The sequence below is a fragment of the Rhinopithecus bieti genome, unplaced genomic scaffold (assembly GCF_001698545.2).
Source record: "Rhinopithecus bieti isolate Rb0 unplaced genomic scaffold, ASM169854v2 scaffold_43749, whole genome shotgun sequence".
In the NCBI taxonomy this organism is placed as follows: Eukaryota; Metazoa; Chordata; class Mammalia; order Primates; family Cercopithecidae; genus Rhinopithecus; species Rhinopithecus bieti.
This window is the reverse complement of record NW_016818380.1, coordinates 515,055-531,342: the sequence shown is the minus strand read 5'-3', so window position 1 is coordinate 531,342 and position 16,288 is coordinate 515,055. Positions and strand designations below refer to the sequence as shown.

The following is a 16,288-nucleotide window of genomic DNA, read 5'->3' as shown; positions in this document are numbered from 1 at the left end:
AAAAAAAAAAAAAAAAAAAAAAAGAAATGAAATGGAGTTAATTTTCATTGAGTGCCTAACATGTGCCAAGTATCTTGCTTGAGTTTTGCATATTTACTTATTTATTTTAAAATTTATTTATTTTTTTCAATAAACCACCTACAAAGCTTCTGGATGTGTATTATTTAAGCGTTGTAACCATTTTGCAATCAAGGAAGCTAGAACTCAGACTTAAATAACTTGTCTATGGCCTCAAAGGGAGCAAGTGGCAGAGCCAGAATCCAAATGCAGGTCTGTGGGTGCACGGCTTTTGCTGTGACGCTGTAACCTCTCCATTTGGCCTTTTCTTTCCAGCCAATGCGAAAGACACATGAAACAGTGACAGAGAGAGGCAGGAAGGACTATGAAGATGGGACAGTACAGTGAGAAGTCACATTGTCCGTCATCAGTACATCATTTAGGGCCTTAAATTGCCCATCTGTGAGCCCAGACGGTTGGACTGGATGACCTCTGAGTGGGGTGACCACATGGCCCAATTTTCCAAGGCAACCCAGACTTATACCTGTTTTGCCACTGCAACTATTAGCACCCCTTCCACTCTCAAACATGTTCCATTGTGGATCATAAATTCTAAGGTCGCCCTATCTGTGAGGTTCTTTCTGGCCCTTACTTTCTGTTATTTCATACCGAACCCAATAATATTTCTTTGATGACTGAAGCACGGTAAAATTTCATTTTCCAGGCCTGGAGGTACAGGGAGGACAGTAGATGAGGTGGCCCTTACTTATGTAGAGGTTGCTTTGCATTTCTGATATGGATATTTTTTCAATCTAGGAGCTAGTGTTCCTTTCCTTTCAAAGTACACTGGTACATCCCCTTCTAGTGGATTTGGCTTCAGTTAATTTGGGATCATTATATAAATATTTGTTTCCTACTTCAAACTAATAGTGGCTACTCCTTATTGAGTGCTTACACTAAGGCTAAATGCTGAGTGCATTATCTCATTTAATGCATATATTAATGCTATAAGATAGTTCCTCACCTTATAGATAAGGAAACAGGTTTAGTGAAGTGACTTGCAAGTAAGAGCCAGGTCTTAAGCTCTTAGCCGTTCTACTATATTGAGATCTGTATATACACATAGAGCAGATAATTAAGAAAGTTATCAGGCTCCTAAATTCCCATTGGCCTTTCCTGTATTTATCAGTATCCATGCCAGTCTTTGTCATTTCATCATCCATTGCTTCAGCCATCCATCTTTACCTCCTCGTAGAAACATCTGCCTCAAGTAAACAGATTTTGACTAAGATGCAGATTCTCAGAAAAAACGCAGGCTGGATTAGCAAGTAGGTGCAATGAATACTTACTTATACAAACCTTTTTTTGTCTTTTCCACAGTTTAAAACAGAAAACAGACACTTGTTTTTTGTTTATATTTACATAAACAATACTTAAAAGAAAAACCACCAGTTGACACCATATCATTCTGCTTTTCTTTATTGTCTGTCTAACTTACAAAGATGCAGATGTCTAGGGGAGTCTCTACCCTACCATTTACACTGTCCTGATGACACAGATACCAAAATGTGTCTGTTTACATAGTGCATGGTATGAAAAAAATGTTTTTCTTCCTCTACCGTCCTTGACTATAAGGAGGAAAAAATTAATTTCACGCCAACATTTTTTGGGAACTTGAACAATCATCCCATTTCTGCTACTAAAATAACAACACTGGTATTACAATTTAAAATATAAAGACCTAACAGTTTTTACAAATATGCAAATAATCTGCTACTTAGACATAAAAAAAGTTGACTTCTTTTAAATCACAAAGTAAGGCACCATTGGATTAAACATTTCTCCTGGCTTTTACTAAATAATATGCATAGTGAAATAAATACTGAACACTGAGTTTTAATACTGTAATACATTTCAATATAAAATAAGAGGTGAATGTTAAAATACTGTATTACATGTTGAATACATTTATCTGAAAATTTTATGAAAAAAACACACATGTAAGCTCTGATTTCAGGGAAGAAAATATTCATTTTTGTAATTTTCCATAGTTTAAGATTTTACCACAGAACTTATTCAAAGTTTTAGATGCAATTAGGTTGCAAACTTTCAAAGAAAGGGTGTAGGTGTATTAATGAAACACTCACTTAAAGCACTACATTCTAAAAGATCTCTATTCTGGATGAATGGCAACTTTGAGCTATGACCCTGTTTCAAATTTAGAATGGTACCTGCCAAGTTCAGATATGCAAAGGAATTGTCCAATTGTTACTACCCCTTATAAAATTCAGACCCACTTTCTTTGAGTCAGACTTTTCTCTGTCATATTTTCTAGGAAGGGCAAACTCCATCTTTTGTGAAATGGGTCATTAGGCTTTATCACAGGGATGCTTTTCACTGTTGAAATCAGATAAAAGAATCCCAAATAAATGATGCTGCTAAATTACCAAACTGCTAGAGATTAACAAATTTTTTAAAAAAAACCAACACTTTGCCAAGCTTGTTACACCTCATTATTTCTTGATTCTCTTTGAGTAAAAAGCCCAAATGACTGTATAGAAGACAGACGAATGGTCGATGAGAGAGGAAACACAGGTTCTCTAATGTACTACATCAGGACTTTGGCAAGGAAGTTATAAAAATATAATATATTCAAATCAGTAACTTCATAATTTATTAGACATCCCATTTATTAGAACTCTAAGTTCTTTTGCTTTTATATAAATGAAACATTTATTCTATAAATAGAAATGTATTTTTCAGAATTTTCTTTGGGTTGGTTTCTTGTTAGCATCTCCCAGTAATACATGAATAACATACTGAAACCGTGATACAACGTTTAGGTAGATATACATATACATATGTGGTCATGTGTTTTTAAAAAACAAGTAATGGTCATTTTAAACAAAACCATATAAAATATCTAAGTGGAAATATTTTTTCCCAACTCTATAGCTAGATTTAAAAGTCCTACTAAAATTTTGTAAACAAAATCATGTAAGAAAAGGCAAGGCTGGCTCTTCCCTGTGGTCCTTTAGTGGAGCTGTATTTGCATAGAACCTAGACAAATGATGCAAAACAAATTCCCTCCAATTTCCACTAGCAATCTCCCTAATTCGCTCAACCCTTACATAGGAATCAGATTTAGATTTTTAGAGTTTTACCCACCAACTCAAATCTGTTCCCTTCTTCTTCCATGTTTCTGATTTGACACCTTTCCCTGACTTTCTTCCCCTCCTACCAAGCCTTCCTAGTCTCTCCCAGCCTCAGGAGCTTGCTCAGCCAGAGAGGAACAAAGGCTGCTTCCATTTCACAAGGCAGAAGTCCAACTGACAAGTGACTGCGTGAGCCAGCTGGTTCTGAGCCCGGAAGTCCCGACAGGCTTTCTGTTTCTTTCCAGTGGCTTTATTCCACATGACTTTAGTAAACTGTACTCAATTAATTTCTGACCTTGGTACTTTGACGCAACACTTGTATACAGATATTAAGGGAAGAGGGAAGATACGGGAGCAAAATTGAAGGTCAAACTGTGTGTCAAACAAGGTACTGGGTCCTAATTTTATTTTTAGTTGCCTCTTGAATCGCTCAAGCCCATCTTGCCTTTTTTGTTTTTTAAAAGAGGTTTCTGCACTAGCTTCCATCTTCCAGACTTGTGCTGTCTAATCCAGTAGCCACCAGCCACATGTGGCCACTGAGCACTTAAAAATGTGACTAGTCCAAATGGAGATGTGCTACCAGTAAGTGTAAAATACACTGGATTTTGAAGATTCGGTACCAAAAAATAATATAAAATATCTCATTAAAAGTTTATGTTGATTACAGGTTGAAATACTTTGGATGCATATTAACTTCACTTGTTGAAAATATACTAGAAATGTTAAAATTGTATATGGGGCTCACATTATATTTCTATTGGATAGCTCTGTCTTGGAGCTGAGCTCAGACTGCCAAAGATTGGACATCCTGTGACTGCAAAAGTTTCCTGTGAGCCCTTACTCAGCAGCTTGCTTAGGTGGTCTGTGGTTCATGGAAACAGACAGGAGGCCAAGCATGCAAAAAAGGAATGGGAGAAAACAGCTCTCAGGGACTTTAATAATTACAGTCTGTGGCAAATAAGCAGTGAATGTTTGGATTTGGTTGGTGGAAAGCTGGGATGCAATTCATCTCTGCCTATTACCACAAAAGCCTATCGACCCCGGCTGCAGCTGAAGCAAGCAATAGCCTGGAGAATAAACAATATGAAAAGCTAGGTGCATTCCTTACCGATTCCCACGCACACACGCATATTCCCACTCACCCTCCCATCTTTCCTCCTGCCCATACATGGGGCATAAGGGAAGAAGCAGGGAGGAGGGTGTGCAGTTCTTAGCAACAGAAGCAGCTCTCGAGCTTGGGTAGAGAAGAGCAGGCAAAGATCACCTTGGGATGGGAGGGAGTGGTGGGGCACCCCTTTCTCTTCGGTTGGATCCACCTTGGTGAAAAAACAGACAAAATATAATTTTGGTTAGAAAGCTGATGTTCTCATTGTGGAAACTCGGGGATAGTTGCACGGGTACCCACTACCTCATCCCCATGACCAGGGCTGTCAGCTAACTGGCATATGTTGTGGATGAGAAATGAGAGGTGAAAAGAAGCAAGTAATGTTCTGAATAAACATCATGGTGGATGATCCATCACTGGCTCCCAAGTACTTGTACAAAGTTAAAAAAAATCATTTTCTTCTTATCACAGTGTGTGTTTATTATAGATTTAGAAAATATGGATGAGTAAAAACAAAGAACTCACCCATTCATCCAGCACCCAGAGATAACCAATTACATGTATATTTTTTATTTAGGAACAGTTCCCCGTTTTCTTCCAGAAATAAGATCATGTAATCAGTTTGAACATCTTTCAAAGGCATTACTCTTTGCAAAGATTATTAATGACAGACTGTATTTCAAAATATGAGTACACTACAGTCTACCTAGTCAATTCCCTTTTGTTGGGCATTTAGGTATCTTCTAATTAAAAATGAGAAAGCTTTTCTGACAGTAGCCATCCTAATGGGTGTAAAGTTGTATCTCACTATAGTTTTATTTGCAGTTCCCTAAAAATCAGTGATGTTGAGCATCTTTTCAAGTGCTCTATCAATGTGTTCTTTTAAAAGTTATTCATGGCCCTGTTGCGGTGGCTCACACCTGTATCCCCAGCACTTTGGGAGGCTGAGGAGGGAGGATGGTTTGAGCTCAGGAGTTCGAGACCAGCCTGGGCAACATAGCAAAACCCTGTCTCCAAAAAATTAGCCAGACAGGTTGGTGCGTGCCTGTCCCACAGTTCCAGCTACCCAGGAGGCTGTGGTGGGAGGATCACCTGAACCTGGGAGGTCGAGGCTGCAATGAGCCAAGATTGTGCCACTGCACTCCAGCCTGGGTGACAGAGTGAGACCCTGTCTCAAAACAAAACAAAACCAAAAACCAATCTATTCATGGGCTATCAGTCCACTGTAACTAGGCTTAAAACCCATTCACATAAGAAAAATTCATTTACTACACAAACATTTGTTGAGAATTTAACAGGTATTCGGCATGAGGTCAGGTGCTCAGATGCTGTGAACAGGTCTACCCGGTGCATGTGTCAATCAGGTAGGTCTGCTCTAACCACTACTCTTGAGACTCAGTGGGCTGGAACTGGCAGATTCCTCAGTAGGGATCTTGATAGGGACCCTACTGGTCCACTTAGGGATTTCTGAGAAAGAACCAAATTTCTGAGCAAGGAAAAGAGTTAGGAGAAAACACTGAAAGAGGCGCCTCTTCCTCTCACCATCCCCACCAAATATTTTCTTGGGCAGGCATCTGAGAAAAGACTCATCTGGATGTAAACCAGACACCTATCATGGAGCCCTGACCATCAACTGACCCGCCACAAGTGGTTAGTAGAATGAGGGCTGGCCTAGTCCAAAGCTGTAATTAGAGTACACTCCAAGTGCATTCGGTACTGCTCAGGGCTGTCTGGGTGTGCTCTCAGGCTGTGGGCTGGGAGGCTGAGGCCGCTGCAGAGCAGAGGAAAACTTGGTACTCGACAGTGCCTTATTTATTTTTGTTACGTGATACATTATCATTATAAAATATTAAACATGCCTAATGCTGGAAATATTTAAGGCAAATGTACAAAAAAATTTTGGTAGACAGCGGAAATTAATTCACCAATTTAAAAACTACTTTTAGGCTAGGTGTGGTAGCTCATGCCTATAATCCAGTGCTTTGGGAGGTTAAGGCAGGGGACTACTTGAGGCCAGAAGCTCAAGACCAGCCTGGGCGACACAGAGATATCCTGTCTCTATAAGAACATTTTTAAAAAGAAATACTTGAAAATGCCCTTTATGTTTCAGGCTCTGTGCCCCTCAAGGAAGATGCAACAGTGAGCAGGACACAGTTCTAGTCCTTACATTGCCTACTTGAATCTTAAAGGAGGATGGGAGAAGAAATATGCTTAGCTATTACATTAAAAATCTAGAGGGTACAGGGAAGATGGCCTGTTACCAATTTAAAAACACAAATAATATTTAGAATAAGAGGAAAATAATAAGTCAGAAAAAATGTTTAGAGTCTATATGAACAACTCCTTAAAGTCATTCGTTTATTGGTGCCCAAGAAGGAAGAAGGGTTGTACTGTTATCAAACAGAAGCCCTTCTTCTGGTGAACACACACACACACACACACACACACACACACACACACAGCATTCAAAGATACCTGTCCCATGTGAAAACTTACTTTTCACTAAAAATTTTTCTTTTTTTTTTTTGAGATGGAGTTTCGCTCTTCTTGCCCAGGCTGGAGTGCAATGGTGTGACTTCTGCTCACTGCAACCTCCACCTCCTGAGTTCAAGGAATTCTCCTGCCTCAGCCTCCTGAGTAGCTGGGATTACAGGCATGCGCCGCCATGCCCAGCTAATTTTGTATTTTTAGTAGATACAGGTTTTCTCCATGTTGGTCAGGCTGGTCTCGAACTCCCGACCTCAAGTGATCTGCCCACCTCGGCCTCCCAAAGTGCTGGGATTACAGGCGTGAGCCACTGTGCCTGGTCTTCACTAAAAATTTCAATCATCAACTCTTGTATAATAATTTTATTACAGCTATACCTCTTCATTAGGTATTGTCTATGAATGCAGTCTTCCACATAAACAAATTTTTCCAGGAATTAAAGTTTTCCTTTTAAGCAGTAGTATTCTGTTTTCTTCTAGCATTTGTCCATGGAAAATTTCCTGTATTTTCTAATTCTTTAAATTTTTCTACAGCGGCACAAAGCACAGGTTAACTCAATTAATTTAATCTCATTTAACCCAATAGAAATTTAACCCAACAGAAACATCTGGTGTTGTCCTGTGCTGTAACACACAGCACAGCCATGTTCCTGTCTCCTCCTCTGACCTGGGACTGCCATCTGTCACTTCTCTCCCATGTCAGTGATTTTGCTTCTCACTAGTCTTAACTTTAGCTGTTACTAATCTCCTATAAGGTTTGGAACCAACCAACCAACCAACCAAAAATTACTTTAAACTGTGTTAGAAAAGAATCAGTAGGGGCCGGGCCGCGGTGGCTCAAGCCCTGTAATCCCAGCACTTTGGGAGGCCGAGCACGGGCCGGATGATTGAGTCAGGAGATGAGACACATCCTGAGCTAAAGTACGGGTGAAAACCCGTCTCTACTAAAAAATACAAAAACTACCCGGGCCGACGAGGCGGGCGCCTGTAGTCTCCAGCTACTCGGTGAGGCTGAGACAGGAGAATGGCGTGAACCCGGAGGCGGAGCTGCAGTGAGTGAGAGCCCCGGCCACTGCCACTCCAGCCCCCTGGCAAGCAGAGCAAGACTCCGTCTCCAAAAAAAAAAAAAAAAAAAAGAATCAGTAAGCTCTGAAGTAGTGTAGATGCCTCCTTGCTAGGTAGTGGAGGGCATGGCTAGGGGTGTTGTGGAACGTATTTGGGACTTAATTAGGTTATGTTTTCTCTATTTCTGGTTTGGGAATTTGGCTCTGAGGCTAAGGCTGCCATGAATCTCAGCCTCATGGGTGACATATGCATATTTCATGCTAATTCTTTCTTCATTGTATATATTTATTGTTGCTGTTTTTTTTTTTTTTTTTTTTTTTTTTTTTTTTTTTTTTTTTTTTTTTTTTTTGAGACGAAGTTTTGCTCTGTCGCCCAGGCTGGAGTGCAATGGTGCGATCTCAGCTCACTGCAACCTCTACCTCCCGGGTTCAAGTGATTCTCCTGCCTCAGCTCCTAAGTAGCTGGGATTACAGGCGCATGCCACCATGCCCGGCTAATTTTTGTATTTTTAGTAGAGATGGGGTTTCGCCATGTTGGTCAGGCTGGTGTCGAACTCCTGACCTCGTGATCTGCCCGCCTCAGCCTCCCAAAGTACTGGTATTACAGGCGTGAGCCACCGTGCCCGGGCTATTGTGTTTTTTTAAAAGTAAATTTAAGAGGCTTTCCAGCAAAACCCTGGAAAGCCTGCTAGACAAATTCTGAAAGAGCTGTAACACTTCCTATACATTTAGTGTTATAAAATTCCAGTTTGTCTATTTTCCCTTCTTGTTGACACCCTTTTTCAATGGAGGAAAAGCAATTTACTTCTTTATGGTAGCATTACTTACATTACCAGAACAACAGAAATAATCTAAATGTCCATGGTAATGGTAAATTACTATATGCTGAAATAAAAACCATGTGATAACATGGGCACTATTTACTAAGCAATGTTATGTAAACCCCGCCAAAAAACTATACACTGTCATTATAACTACATAAAAAAATCAGAATTATATGGATAAAAAATTGGATGAGAATCTGATAAAATGAAAATATCTATTATGTAGCAAGATTATGGATATATTTACGTTTTCACGTAATGCTCTGTAAAGCTATGATATCATACGTTTGAAAGATCAAGGCAGTTACAGGGAGTTTTTGTTATGATTAATCAGACATTATGCCAATTTCAAACTAGAAGGAATAGAAGAGTGCTCTACTTGTGCTGTCTCAGGAAGATGAAAATGGAGGACGATTGTCCAAAGAAGCAAAATAATAACATTTAATACTAGCAAACCACGGTATTTTGAGTTTGTAATGACACATTAAAATAACTGTTTCTCATATGCATTCTGGGCATCTGCAATTTCCTCACTGCCTGTGGAAGGGGAATTTACTAGAATGTAGATGGCTCCAAAAGGTTCTCTACCCCACTCCAGGCAAGAGGCCTGGACTTTCTATACAGCCCGAGTGTCACTCCGGCTATTCAAGCATGAATCTTCAAAAAGCTTGGCAGAAATACTCACTCCGGCTTTCGTTTCTTGCCAATTTGCTGGGATAACTTTTGGTCGTTTGTACATATGGCTCTGGAGGTGGCAAATCGGAAATTGGATGGAAGTAGAATCTGCTTTCCCACTCATCTGGGAAGAGAAACAAGCAGTATCTTCAGTGACAGACAATCTGCTATGAAGACTTACGTAACAAAAGGCACAGAATGAAACAGAGAGAGAACCACAGACATCAGTGCTAGTTTTTATGCCTAGAAGTTTACAGAAAAGCTGGAAGTGCTGCAAAGGTCACGAATTAGTACACTGACATATATACAGACCTGGAAATCAAAGCAAAGTGGTTTTAATGAGAGTGATTAGGATCCAGCCAGTCCCTCTTAGGAGCTGGGGGCTAAGGTATAGGACACCTTTTTCCCCATTGATAACAATGGCAGAGATAGGCAGTTCAACATCTGCAGGCCATCGGGCCTCTTACCTACAGTGAACTGTTTAGAAATGTACATAAGAAGAAGCTATTAAAAGATTCTTTTCAGAATCCTGGAATCTCTGGAAAGTTAACTAAAATGAGACCCAAACAAAGAACAGATCAGGGAAAATGATCCTCCTTTTGGGAAGTGGGGAAGGGGATTACTAATTTTAATTTGAAATCATTGTGGGCCTTAGAATGGTTAGTTAGATCAGTGCAATGGAGTGTGATAATGATGGAACAAGAAATTAAACGCAAACAGGCAAACCACATATACAAACAGATTTACCATTTAGTTGCTGCCCTATAGCCCAGGGAGTCAGGACCACACCTCACCTTCACATGGAGAGTCTTGGAAGCCATTTCTAATAGATGTTGATGGTGGAGGTGGGGGAGGTGCCCCAGCACTGGGCCTGTCAGGAGGAAGGGGAGGCCTGGGTCCACTCCTTGGACTGTCTACTCCACTCCTGGACGGCAACTGAGGGGTGGCAGGCAGGGCCCGAGACGTGCTGCCATTTCTGCTTACTGGAGGAGGTGGTGGGAGGGGGCCTGGAGCAAAAAAAGACACTTAGTGCAGAACCTTATATCCATATTTCATCACCGTGGTCACCATTAGTGTACAGCTGATGGGGACCTGCTGGACACATGCCCTTTAATTAGGGTGGAGATTTTCTAGGGTATTTGGCTGAGAAATGAGTAAACACACAGAAACAAAAAATGCATGTGTACACATGTATATGCAAAACAAGTGCATACTGATAGCTAAATGGGTGTTTTGGCTTTGAATTAGCACTGAGATTGGAGATGGCTGAGTGAAATTGAAAACAGGTGAAAATCTGTTTATACTGACAACCATATAATTAAAAAAATTTTACAATCCTTTAAAGAGCTATTGAACTAATTACTGTGACATGATGAAATAATTTTTTTAAAAAGAATAAGATAGTTATGAAATTATTTTAGGTCTTGAGAAGAATGAAGTTCTTTGAATGCAGTTTTGTTGTTAATTACAGAAGCACGTTTCTGTGATGCATATGATCTGTTTCCAGGCAGAAGTGGCATCAGGAAACCAAATATCAGTCATCTTGAGAGCAGTAGGAGTTTCTTCTTGGTTCTTCCTCTTTGGGGAGGCAGATGAATACAGGGAGTGACAAACAGCTAGTCAAGATCCATGGCTATAAATGCTAATGTGAATCTCGACCTTGAGCAAGCTGGTACCCTATGGAACTTGGTTTCCTAGTTGTAAAAGAGTGCCACAGCACTGCTGCCAGGAAAAACTAGTGAAAATGCAAATAAATACTATGTAAGTACTTGAAACCATTTTTTAAAAATGCAGCAGTATGGTATAAGTTTTAAGTTTCTAAAGAAAATTCAAAGTAAATTATTTTGATAATACAAAAGAAAACCATCTTGTTTTTCCTGTCCTCCAAATGCAGGGGCTATTTGAGTAGTAAGTAAACTAAAAAAACAAAACTAAAAACTTGAGCATTTTCCAATGTAAATCAAAATGGCCTTAGTAATTATTCCTGATCTTCAGCAGTGGGTTCCACTTGTAAGATACTGACATTTTATGTGAATACAATATCTGACAGTGCTATAAATAAATATCTTATTAGCTATAGATTCAGAATCCAATTAGGAAACTTAAACTGAACAACCTGCCCACTGCAGATATCCCTGACAGAAAGTCTTGGCTCCAACATTTTATGGCGGTGGGAGGCACTGTCCAGCCCTGATTGGTCTCTCAAGGAGTCTTCAGTGCCTCACCTGGGAGTGGTTATTTATTACTCTATCTGCTTGTCATTGCTGGAGTCCCAGGCAGCAAGAGTTGATTTATTGAGGAAAAGTGTCTCATTTGCTGTGGGTTTAACTTCATTGGTGATACCACCACACAACTGTCACTACATGCAAACTCGACTTCCAATATTATGGGGTCCTGTACTATGTAACTTCATCTCTTTTCTTTTAAAGTAAATGGTCCTGTTCATGTTCCTAACTCTCCAACCTCATGGCTCCCTGCTCCAAATCCTGACAGGCACAATAGAAAAGAAAACAGATTTCTATTTCCCACTGGTGGAATAACAGAAATGATCATTTATTGAATATAACTACGTGCCAGGAAATAAGATAATCACTATCCATGTTTGTCTCGTTTAATTCTTACAACAACTCTGAGAGGTACAGGGACAGGAGACAAGGTCTCAGAGGTTTTGGAAGCTTAAAAAACTCATCAGAAGACTGAGTGGAGGAGCCAGGATCTGACTCCAAATCTGTCAGATTCCAAGACCCACTCCCATAACACTGAAGCCAAATGACTCAGAATACACAGGGCCTTTGATGAACTCTCATATGCTCCTTGTGGGAATGTAAATTGGTAGGAAATTTCTGGAAGGCAATTTGCCAGTACCTATGAAATCCATAGTTTACTATGCACACTCACTGACCCAGATATTCCACTTATAGGAATTCATCCAAAGGAAATACAGAGATGTGTACATATATTTTGCTACAAAAATGTATCACTGCATTATCTGCAATAGGAAAAATCTAGAGATGGCCCATATGACCAAGTGAGGGGATTGGTTAAATAAATCAAGGTACATCTGTAGGATTTAATATTAGATAGCTGTTAAAAGTCAGGCTGTAGAAGAATAATCGTATCAGCAAACATTAATGAGATACTAGTAAATAAAAAGCAAATTAGCAAACGATATATGTAGTGTGATACTAAGTTTGTAAAAACACATATGCATTTTAAAAAGACTGAAAGGACACAATAAAAAAATGTTATCAATGATTATTTCTGGATGGTAGTGGTAGACAGATTACAGATAATTTTAATTTTCTTTATATTTTTCAGTATTTTGATAATAAACAAGTATGACTTATGTAATCAAAAGAAACAATAAATGTTGTATGTCAATGCCTGTCATATTTTGGGGAAGATTTAATCTGCTGACTTATCCATTTGTTAGGGCCACGGCACAATGGTTTCAAGGTGTGGTTCTCACATTCTGCTGCACACTATAATCACCAGGGAGCTTTTAAATATCCTGATTCCCAGTCTGCACCCCAGACCAATTATACCAGAGACTCCGGGAAGGGACCCAGGCATTCGTGGTTTTTAAAGCTCCGTAGATGATTCTAGTACGTGAGCAAGTTTAAAGAATGGTGATTATGAGGTTCCTGAGGTCACAGGGTCAAAGGTCTCTTATCTCTGCGTAAAGGAAAAAAATGCCCCATTTCCAGACATAAGATCTGTATGATGAGATTAAATTTGAAAAGTGGGTAGTTCTACCAAGTTCATCCATAACCACTGTAAAACGCATCAAGTGAGTATACTCTACTAAAAACGCCTATTAGAATTCGGAGAGGGCAAACTCCAGGCAATCCTCGCGTTTTCTTTCATACTCTGAAAGTTTGTCCCTCAGATGAAGGTTTTTCAACCGTGGATGGGGGCATTGGAAAGGTCTCAGATGGGCTTCAGCAGGCTCTTCAAGCCATGTGACAGCACGCAGATTTTGAGTTAATGCCTGAGTATTTTTGTAAAGATAGTCTATACCTTTATTTGATTCTCCAAGGGATTTATGTACCAGAGATGTTAACAAAGAGCAAAATGGACTTTTTCAACATTTGTCTTTAATGAATAGGGAAATGGCCTCAAAGCCTGGCTAATGAAGAGAGAAGTACAGGAGAAGTTCATTAGCTCTTGAAGAACTTCCCCTCTCGTTGGAATAATGGAGCCCTCCTGCAGGAGGTGGGAACTTATTTTCCCAAGTAAGACCACTGAAATTCTCTCTAGGGAGGCAGGGTAGTGGACTGGCAAGTACACTTCAGAGATGGAAGATGAAAGTTCTTGCCTCTTCTTTATTAACTAGCTCGTGACCATTTAACTTTATTGTCTACTCAGTGTCCTCATCGCTAAAACGCCAACAGAAATATTCGTCCCACTTTCCTAAGGGATTTACAAGACGTCACGATCACACGTGTCACGTGCCACTTAAAAGCACAAAGCAGTCTGAGAGTTTACTTATGCCTGCTTTTGTTAAGACTATCTTGACTGATAGGATTATTGGTACATTGGGGCAGGCTGGGTTTTGGAAGCGACTCACCCCACGTCTTGTCATACCTGATCGGCCTGGCGGGTCCCTCACTGGAGGTGGGGGTCTCTCGCTGGGCGGGGGAGGAAGAGGACCTGAACGTCCTGGCGAAGGTAAGGGGGGCGTGGACGAAGTGAGGGACAGATTCCGCTGTGGGAGTCTTGGGGTTTCATCATTGCCGCTGGAACTTGGAGGCAGGGGAGGCGGCCCGGGCCTGCTGGGAGGTGGCGGCGGAGGTGGGGCCTGTGAAGAGGAGGAAGGCCGCGGAGTGGAAGGCACTGGAGGCTTGTTGTTCTGAGGAGGAGGAGGGGGAACCGCTTCCCTGTGGATGGAGGGCCTGTTGCCTACTGGAGGAGGTGGCGGAGGGGGTTTTTCATCCAAGGCCCTGCTGGGCGTAGGCGGCAGGGGAGGCCGGTTGGAGAAGGGAGAGGAGGAGCTCAAGGGGGACTGACGTATTGAGCCTCCTCCCAAAGCAGCGCCGCGGTTTCCAGGGAAAGGGGGAGGAGTGGGCCCGGGGCCGGGCTGCCTGGGGCCTCCGGGCACTGGTGGGGACCCCCGGTTGTGCAGACTTGATTGAATGGGTCTTGGAGTATTAGGTACTGGAGGGGGAATGCTATCAGGCTTTGAGCCCAGGTCGGGCCTTGGGGCGGCATTCGGTTCCTCTGAGGCTCTGGGGGACCACTTCGGTGGCCTGGAGAAGGCACAGGAAACCTCCCTGGGCCACTTGGGGGTGAAATGGGTTTGGCAGATGTGGATCTTCCTCCCGGTGGCAACATGGGTGGTCGGCTTCCTCCAGAATCTGAAAAACAGGAAAACAAACATCCAGTTAGGAAATCAGGAACTCTAAAGAAATCAGAGAGCTAGAGTCTGTTCCCAGTGACTGGAAGTCCGTTCCTCAGAGGGCTATAAAATATAGGAAACTAGTATTTATATAAATTGGGTTTTGTGTGGTCCTTCCTGGGAGCAGAAAATCGACCCTAGCTCTATTTACCTGCGAGTCCCAAGTTCTACAGCCCATCAGCTTTCAAAAGGAGTCTGGAAAGATCTTAGTATTATGTATAGGCAACAGCCAGGATGAAGCCGGGGAAAGTTCTGGTGAGATGCCTATTCATTATGAGAGGACAAGAACAAGATGGCATTGGTAGAATCATGCTTTTCATTTTCCCCATCACCATCTCTGTCCCCAGCCCTTGTACCTCTCAGTTTTGAAAATAAGTCAGCTGTTTTAGGTGAAAAAATTATCCCAATGTAAATCTCCATATGTGAGGGCTTATCTAGTCCCTTTGAAGAGAAATGCCCAAGAAAACATGGAAAAATATAAGGAAAGAGTTATGACTGCAGTAAGAAAAAACTAAGAATGGAAAAAGAAACCATCATTATAAAGTTTAATTGGAAGAGTTGACACCAGTGGATGGAATTCATCTACAAAGAAGCAGGCAACTACACAACTTTTTTTCTTACCACGTCAACCTCTGCTTCAATATTGGCAGGACAGAACAATCCTATAACTGCTCTGGTTCAACAAGAGAGAAACTAAAGGGGGAATCAAAGAGATGGAAAATTTCAAACCACCATCCCAGAATCTCTTGGAACTCAAGGTAATTCTGGAAAAAAAAAAAAAAATCTACCCTTCAATCATGAGTTCATAAACGTACCAAATAATTTTGGGCTCGCTATACGCCTGCCATTAATCTAGAGACCAGAGACAGAGGAGTAAACAGAATAGACAAGATTCTGCATTCCTGTAGTTTACATTCTTGTGGGGGGAGACAAACAATAAACCAGGAAATAAATACTTTCAGATAATTATATGTACTAAAAAGACACTAAAATAGGCTGATGAGATCAAGAGTGCTTGGAGAGGCCAGGGTACATGGAGTGGCTGGGGACAGCTCTTCTGAGAATGTGACGTGAGCTGAGGCCTGACAAGAAGGAGTCGGCCATGGAAAGATGAGGAAGACCAACCAGCACTTCAGGCAGGGGGCCAGCAGGTGCAGAGGCCCTGAGGTGGGAAACAGCTTTAAGTTCAAAAACAGGCCCGTGTGCCCCGGGCACAGTGAGAATGGGAGAGATTCATGGGAAGCGGAGCCTGAATGGCCAGCAGGGGTGAGTCACAAGGAGTCCTGCAGGACAGAAGGGGTTCCGATTTTATCTAAGGCACAGGAAGAAAGCATTTGGACAGATGTATACAGTGGAGTATCATGAACTTAAGAGAGAACTTTTTCTTTCTTTCTTTCCTTTCTTTCCTCCCTTTCTTTCTTTCTTTCTCTCTCTCTCTCTCTCTCCCTTTCTCTCTCTCTCTTTCTCTTTCTCTCTTTCTCTTCTCTCTCTCTCTCTCCTCTCTTTCTCTCTTTCTCTCTTTCTCTCTTTCTCTCTTTCTCTCTTTCTCTCTTTCTCTCTTTCTCTCTTTCTCTCTCTCTCTCT

The 16,288-nt window shown here is 41.2% G+C and overlaps 1 protein-coding gene across 1 annotated transcript in view; it reads right to left on the bottom strand.

Annotated features, from left to right (window-relative positions):
- Positions 1-1,460: 1,460 nt before the first annotated feature.
- WIPF1 (WAS/WASL interacting protein family member 1) overlaps positions 1,461-16,288 on the bottom strand; it is a 29,152-nt gene continuing 14,324 nt past the window's right edge. Inside the window, 5 exon segments of the mRNA XM_017856953.1 lie at positions 1,461-4,468; positions 9,317-9,430; positions 10,101-10,313; positions 13,894-14,511; positions 14,514-14,663. Of these exon segments, the coding sequence (XP_017712442.1) occupies positions 4,413-4,468; positions 9,317-9,430; positions 10,101-10,313; positions 13,894-14,511; positions 14,514-14,663 (1,151 nt within the window). The 3' untranslated portion in view covers positions 1,461-4,412.